General features: G+C 31.3%; 1 protein-coding gene across 1 annotated transcript; it reads right to left on the bottom strand.

The window, feature by feature from the left end:
* Positions 1-605: 605 nt before the first annotated feature.
* Positions 606-2,689, bottom strand: LOC100795408 (dof zinc finger protein DOF5.3). Its single transcript, XM_003547467.4, has 2 exons — positions 2,400-2,689; positions 606-1,694 (listed from the first exon to the last, which is right to left on the bottom strand). The coding sequence occupies exons 1-2, from the start codon at positions 2,424-2,426 to the stop codon at positions 864-866; spliced, it is 858 nt and encodes a 285-aa protein (XP_003547515.1). The 5' UTR covers positions 2,427-2,689; the 3' UTR covers positions 606-863.
* Positions 2,690-8,247: the final 5,558 nt, after the last annotated feature.

Genomic DNA, 8,247 nt, shown 5'->3' with positions numbered 1-8,247 from the left:
TTATCACTCTAAAATCATAAATAATTCATAGATACTTAATATGATTGTGGTATTAGTGGGTGTTAAGCTGGCATCTGTTATCTTTCAACTTTTTGAAGCCTTATTAGTGGACGATTTTTGAATTAGAAGAAGGAATGATTGTAATTAAAGTATCACAATGCATTTGACGATACCAATTTTAGAGATAAAAAGATAATTAGACAAAAAACTAAAAATGTAATAATTAATTTTTTACAAATATAAAGGAAAACGTTAACAAATACCCTCAAAATATTGACAAAATAATTAAAAAATAAAAGTATTATCTAGCTCATATTGATTATGATTTTTAATAAAAAAATTACTTCTATTAAAAAAATTGAACTCAAGATATTTTTTAGTTAAGTCATAGGCTAATTTGTTGTAAATAAAATTAAGTTAATTTAAATAAAATTATTTACCACTTCTAATAAAAATATTTTAAAAAAATCATAAAGTAGTTCACAATTTTATACTTAGAAGTCGTAGAAAGTCGTAAGATCTTACTACTTATCTTTTTTTAAGTATTAATTTAAAAATTAAGAAGAAAAAAAAATCCTCAATTGGTTGTTTCGTTGGCAAACAAATCTGAAATTTCATTAGTCTATTCATTCATCATTAATTAAGAAGATAATAATAGTACAAAAAAATTGACAGTATGACAGTACTAGTTTGGCGAAAACAATACAAGAAAAGAAAGTGGATCCAAGTGAATCAAATCCCTATTAACCCAAAACTACTCAAGATGATTGACAGTACTTTAATTAAAATTAAGACTGACATTTTTGTCAAACATAAATTACAGAGGAAATAAGTGCCTTCTGATTTTTCTTGTGGTGGGGGGTCTACATTAGAGGACTTTGAAGAAGCCCATGCCAAGAATTTGTGAAACTGTTCCAACTTGCAATTGCTTTTCCTGAATCAAGTTCACCAATAATGTTAGTGTCTGCATTAATCTGCCATGGGAAACCCCCCAACACCCTCCTTTCACTTTGTTCTCTGCCACTACACATTTCTTGCTTCATTACACTCACCGATTGAGCTGTTGCATTGCTCATCACCACTTGATCATAAGGGAGCATCATCTCTCCACTAACCCCAACCCCACCAGAATTGCCATTATCCACCTCCCCCAAGTCCCCATTTCCATACACACAATACAAATTCTGAAGATGGTTTTGTGTCTGAAGGAACCCAGTTTGAAATTCGTCCAAAAATGAAGGGTTTTCTGAGGAGGGATTCATGCCTGAATTGCCAAGAATGTCACAAAAGGAGCCTGTGGTGGGGTTCCCCATAATTGAAAGATCATGGTCATTGTAACCCAATTGCCCACTTGATTGTTTTTGAAACCTAGCTAATGCTAGAGTTAAGTCATTGGAGTCATAAGACAAATGAGGGAGTGCAGTGAGTGGGTTAAGATTGGGTGTGAATGTTTGATCCTGAGCCCTCTTTGATGATGATCTTTTCTTTCTGCATCCTCCTCCCACTGGAACATTCCTCAGTGTTCCTCCTTTGGTCCAATATCTCTTACAAGACTTGCAGAAATATCTTGGCTGAGAAAGACTATAATTGTTGTAGTAGCAAAATTTTGTGCTGGTGGAGTCACATCTTGGACACTTCAGAGCTTGTTCTGGATGAGGCTTTGGCTTCTTCTCCACTGACTGGCTAGACATTTGCTGCAACATAATATATAAAATTCTATGAGTGTGGATGGATTAAGTAGTTGAGTTGAGGCCAAACTCCAAAGTGACAAATAAAATTTCCCCACCTAATTCCAAGTGTGTATCATGAATGATGCATGTATGCGCACATATAACATCAGAAAAGGAGAGTTTATGGTGGAAAATAGGTAGAAACAATTGAATAAAAAATAAATTCATAAGCACTCGCAAAAAGTATATATTATGACACCTAAATTTTCAATAATACGATTAAAGGGTAATTCACAAAGATGAAGATGGGAAAAAGTTATAAAATAATTTGCCTTAATATCAAATTCTCGGCTTCGAGAATTCAATTGGAAACACAGATATTATACACACACATGCATTTATATCCAGTCAGATAGACAAAGGCCATGGATAGCGTATATATAATAAGAAAACAAGGTTAGAACTTTCCAATACTTGTTGCCAAGAAACTATAGTAATTAGTAATTATGAAAGACCATTTGTTCTGTGTAAACTGTGAATCAATATGGATCATTTCATTATTCGTACTTTAAATTGATCTTGTGGAAGAATTAAAAACCAATATCAACCACACTCGATCTCAAAAGTAAAACCACACGAAACAAGCAAAGAGAGAAAAGGAAAGAGGATTGTGATTTTAAAATTTTAATAAAGTCATATATCTAGCATGGTACATCTTAATTCTCCTACCTGGGGTTGTCCATTAGAAGGATCCATTCATACAATCAGAACCGAACTAAGCACAGCACACTTGGGTTATTAAAATCTCCAAAGGCGTGCTTTTGTATATGTGGGTGTATGTATCTGAGTGTCTAATAAGTGGTACTTGACATGAAAAAGAAAAAAAGAAGAAAGGGAAAGCGTGAGAGAGCAAATTAAGGTAGAGAATGGAGATAGCTTAGGGAGGGAGGAGTCATGCAAATTGCAAAGTGAGTTTGGTAATAGAAACCACAGGACTTGTTTGGATATATATATATATATATATATATATATATATATATATATATATATATATAAAGCAAGCAATCCCTAGAGAGGGAAAGAGAAAGAGAGGGTAATGATGTTTTTTGTCGTACAATATGGTCTATGAATGAGGTTAGCTTGCACGCAGAGAAAGCATTCAAATTCGAGTAATTGTACTCGAATCAGTTGTGCAACGGTTTCATACGAACCCCAACCCCAGTCTTTGTCCCCACTGTGTGTCAGTGGATGCAACTATTAATGGGCCCCACCCTCGTTTGATTGAACAGGCCGGTCCCCACGCATCCACCACTACCACTAGTATACTCACACTCATGAACCCATCTCAGTTCATGAGAAATTAATTAGGAAGTTGCATCATTACGTGTTTATGGTGTTTCTCTATTTTCATGAGAAAAAGTTAAGTGTCGTATAAGAAGGAATCGGAAATAAATATAGAAGAATTTATCATAATTCCGTATTCAACTCAATTAAATAACTCTTTTGATAAATTAAATTTACATTAATTTAGACTTTCAAATAATAATATATATATATATATATTTGGATTCATTTCTTATAAATAAAAAATTAGTGGTAGTTTAAATCACTATGATCTTCATTAATCTTAAATTTTATTTTTTAAATAGAAACAACTGAATACAATTTACATAAAAATTGTTCAAAACCATACTATATAGTGATTTTGGACTATTTAATAATTTATTTTTATAAATAAAATAGGATAAAGTATAAATTTAAAAACATGTATGGTGATCTCAATCTATATTTATATGATATATAATTGAATTTTATTAATTTTTAAGGACTTAAATATAATTTTGATTCTTTTATTTTTTTAAAATTTATAATTTTGATTCCCTATTTTAAAATAAAGATATTTAATTTTCTTATTTTTAAAATTGTACAATTTTAATCCTCTTATTTTAAAATAATGTAATTTTGATCCTTCCCTCAAACGGAAAGTGTTGATTATTAAGAGATTAATATTAATGACATATATTAAATAAATTATTTTGTGTTACATCACTAAATTTGAATTACATCAAATTAATTTCTTATTGATCAATGTTTTTTGAATTTAATGCAAGGATCAAAATTGCAAAGTTTATAAAATTAAAAAACTAAATATTTTTATTTTAAAATAGAAGAACTCAAATTATAGAATTTTAAAAATAAAAGAATTAAATATTTTTATTTAAAAATAAAAATATCATAATTACTAATTTAGAAGGACAAAAATTACATTTAAACCATTTTAAATTAAAAAATTTGATTAAATATATGTTGCATAAAATTAACCTAAATCATAAATACGTGGTCGTCCCACCTCATACAATAATTTTTCCATGCAGAGCCGATTTTCTCAGCCCCCAGACATAAACCTCGTGCACTATGGATTCCCATATATTTCCTAACTAACATTTAAACCCCTCATTTCTTGCAATAAAAATATCCCGACCGTATATTTAATTAATAAAATAAAAGTATATCATTATCGGACATGAAGAAAAACAGAGATTTGGTCCAAGAAGGGGGCGAGAATGTAGATGTTTTTGGGTGTGTGTGATGAGGTGGGGCCAAAAAACATGTAATTAGATAGTATTAATTATTCTTGTCGTTGTTTGTTGAATGTCTGGGTGATGTGGACGGGTAATGATGGTTGGAGACACCGGTGACTGTGAAAGAGGATCTTCATATTCGTCGTCTTCATATCTTACATTTTTTTTGTGTGTGTATTCTTAATCAATCATTCATTTGTTCACACACTAAGCGGGTATTAGTATAGTAGTAGTATTGTTCACCCCCATTTGCTTCTTTTATGGTTTTAATTTGTTACATGGAACACGTTGTGCCTCGTACATACATATTCTCATAATAGCTATGCTAGCCACCTGACCAGTGAGTCATCACACTCTCTCAATTGATCAGTCAATTTTGCTTTACTTGGTTTGGGTCTTTTGGCCCTTTAATTTGGATGCTGGTGGTCCCTCATACCCTGAATCTGATCATGATGAATTATAATCTGCCCAAGCAAGGGACATGTCTTAACTCCCACTTATTCAATTGGAACTTAAGAGACATAATTTCCCACTGTAGTCAGTTCACACCAAAACCAATGTATTCTTTTTAAAGGATCGATAACGAAATACTAATAAATTCTTTTTACTATCATAGGCATAGCTAATTAAGGGTTATTTATTGTTTATGATGATGCCTTTCTGGCTCTCCACTAGTTCAAAAATTTGTACAGTACATTGGGATTTATAAATGATATCCAATATTGCCGATATGATGGCTAAAACAATCTGTCAATCTCCCAGCATATAGTAGTTGCAACTTGCAAGTTAAGTTTGAGCCGGAAAAAAATAATTGGCATATCTGAATTCATTCATTCCTTAACAAGTACGTAACTGATCAGAAAATGTTAAGTTCAGCTCACTAAGAATTTTATAGGGACAAAATATTAATTATACTCACTGGAGCATACTTGAAAAATACTCGGAAACCCCTCAGTTGTTCAAATGCATGCAAGATAGTATGTTTGTAAAACAACATATTCAGATCCTGCTCATCAGCCAAATATATGAGAAACTATAGAATTGAAATTCACGTTATTTGCAGATGCATGACAATATGATTAGTTTCATCTTATTATTAATTTATTTGATTGATCTACAAATAATTAATTAATCCTTCCTCACATGTATGGTGCTTATTTTGTCGCTTAGCTGGTAGAAAAAGTATTCTCTCCTTTTTCCACAAGCGATCTGTATATATCTTGGAACTTATTCTTTATTCAAAAACAAGAGGGAAAGTAACAGCTATTCTTTGATTTTATAAATTTTTAAGCCTAAGTTTGTTTGCCGACCCAAGAAAAAAAAATACATTTAGGTTCTAGTTACAAAGAAGATTTGAACATGCAATCCACCCAATGCTTGTTCAGTAACATAATATAAGTAAGTTTTAGCTATTATTTCCAAATCCCGAAAATTGGATTAAATATATAAGGAGGAACAAATATGCATGGCATGTGATAGATGGTCAGAAATTCAATGAACTAAAATAAACATCAAAGGGGATTTTAGGTCTCAACCCTCAAAAAAAGAAAAGTAAGAACCTATATTAATTTGTTATACAGGAAACCGGACGACATTTTATTTTTTAATTGTTCTTGAATTGGGTATTATGCCTCTCCAAATAATATTTGCGGGACAGGAATCTCAGAATGGATAATGAAAAAAATCAAATAAGGTAGCATTTGATACGAGTTTTTAAAAGATTTTTAAGTTTTTTTTTTCTAATTAATTTTTATAAAAGTTATATTTTGAAGTTTTTTCCTTAATTATTTTAAATTTTAGACTTTATTTTAAAACAATGTCTGACTTGACTTTTTCTCTTAATGAGAAAAAAATCCTAACCCAAAACTACCTAAGTAAACTAACTCCAAAAAGACAATTTCAATCATATTAATTAATCCTTAAATAATAAAAATTATTCTTAAATTATTTATAGACATTTGGTCCGTTAACTTAATCCTTAAATTTATATTTTATTAACCGAATTCAAGTCTAAAATATTTATTGCAAGGATTCATTTGTCCAAAACACATATTTAGAGAACCTTTTTTTTGTGACACAATATTTGGAGAACCTTATTAGAGTCGAGTTAGAAATAAGAAGTTTAAGTAACGTGTTTTAAGTTTTAAGCTAGTTCAAATTTCATTATCTTCATCATTTTAAAATATTAAGACTTTGAGCCTGAATTGGCTATTTTATGCGGTTATTTAGTGACTAATACGATCCGAGTCATATTTTTTAGAGATTAAATAGTATTTAATTTAGAAAATATTGTTAATATGATTTCGTGTTATTATTATCATTTGTAGATCGCTAGTGTAACTTAGCAAATGCTTGGACGTCGCACTCTTAATAATATCCGTCGGATACTGTGAAAATTTAGACTTGTATCCTGTGTTGTTTTAATAAGCTGATTGACATAAACATTTGTTTGTAATTGCATGGAAGACAACAATTAATGTTGAAAATAAGTACATAACCAAGTTAATCAAAGATTGATTCAAAATATGGTGGGTCATGCATCTTATGGGTGGGTCAGATATGTTGGTTGACTAGTCAAATTTATTTCAATACAGGAAACACAGATAGAAAAAGTAAAAGTAAGTGACTAGGTGATGAAAACTGTGCCCAAGATCCCAAGGCACGATTCACACGGTAATATTGTTTGTATTGGCATTTCCGTTAAGAACTGAACATGGCATTCTTACTTCTTGCCACTTTTGCTATTTATGTTTAGATTGACTATGACACAGTATTGTATCCATTTAATTGATAATTTTGAGATTGAAGCATAAATATGTAGCTATGTTAAATTTTTTAAGAAAAAGCTTTATTAAAACAATACTTGACTCTAATAAAATTATCCTTTGCAAATTATTTATGTAATTTTTATAAAAATAAAATAACTATGTCACTTCTTAAACTCACATAATCTATGTGTGTGGTTGTAATTTAAAAAAAAAACAAAAAACAAAAACAGACCAACAAGAGCAAAGAGCAGTGAAGGATATTTTAACCAGGTCAGCACTCCCTCCACTGTCCAAGCTAAACAGGTCGCCAAAATATATTAAATAGAAGAACCAAATACAAAAAGACATGGGGGACATAAATCGAACCCATGAAAGCCTATAACTAGGAAGACTTATTTTATTTCTAGTGAAGTCAGTTGAGATAAAAGTGGGGATAAGATCCACCATTAAAAAACCTTGTAAAGAAGTACCATAAGAGTTTAATCTATCTGCACAAGTATATTGTCCTCACGGTAAATGTGAACCACGACAAAACGCATACTTTTAGTTATAACTATACAATTTTTCCATCTATTCCGAATAGTCTAAGGAACAGCCACGGAATTAGAAGAAAAGGCTTGAACAACAAGCATAGAATCACACTCCAGCCACAAACTACGCCATCCTTTTCTGAAAGCAATCTCTATAGCTAACATGGCTTTGATTAATTTAGCAAAAAAAGCATGCTTAACACCCAGGTTTGCTGAGAAACAACCCATGATTGTAGCACTATTGTCCCTAAAGATCCCACCGCAGCCAGCTAACCCAGAAGATCTTTTAGAGGCCCTATCGGTATTGCACTTTATCCAACCAGGAAGGGGGGGTATTCCAAATCACTTCTTTGACTAAGATAGGCTGCCTAGGGTGACCAGCAACAGAAAAATGATTTAGAATGGAAATTTTTGAAATTTTGTTCTAAGAATTGGTCTCAACAAATTCATTATCTCATCTTAGCGGCTATCTTCAACATCTTATAGGTCATAAGCCATTGCAGGAACAAGATCAGATTTGAGAATTTAACGATTTTGCTTATGTTTGCCATAAGCTTAGTGACAACCAATGTTTATTGCTTGTTGGCCAATGCTTCTAAAGGTAAAATGTCCTCTTTGATGACAAAATTTTCCATTCTAAATCATTTTTCTGTTGTTGGTCACCCTAGGCAGCCTATCTTAGTCAAAGAAGTGTGTG

The sequence above is a fragment of the Glycine max genome, chromosome 15 (genome assembly GCF_000004515.6).
Source record: "Glycine max cultivar Williams 82 chromosome 15, Glycine_max_v4.0, whole genome shotgun sequence".
NCBI lineage: Eukaryota > Viridiplantae > Streptophyta > Magnoliopsida > Fabales > Fabaceae > Glycine > Glycine max.
Note: the sequence above shows the minus strand (reverse complement) of the source record. Positions and strands in the feature narration are given on the sequence as shown.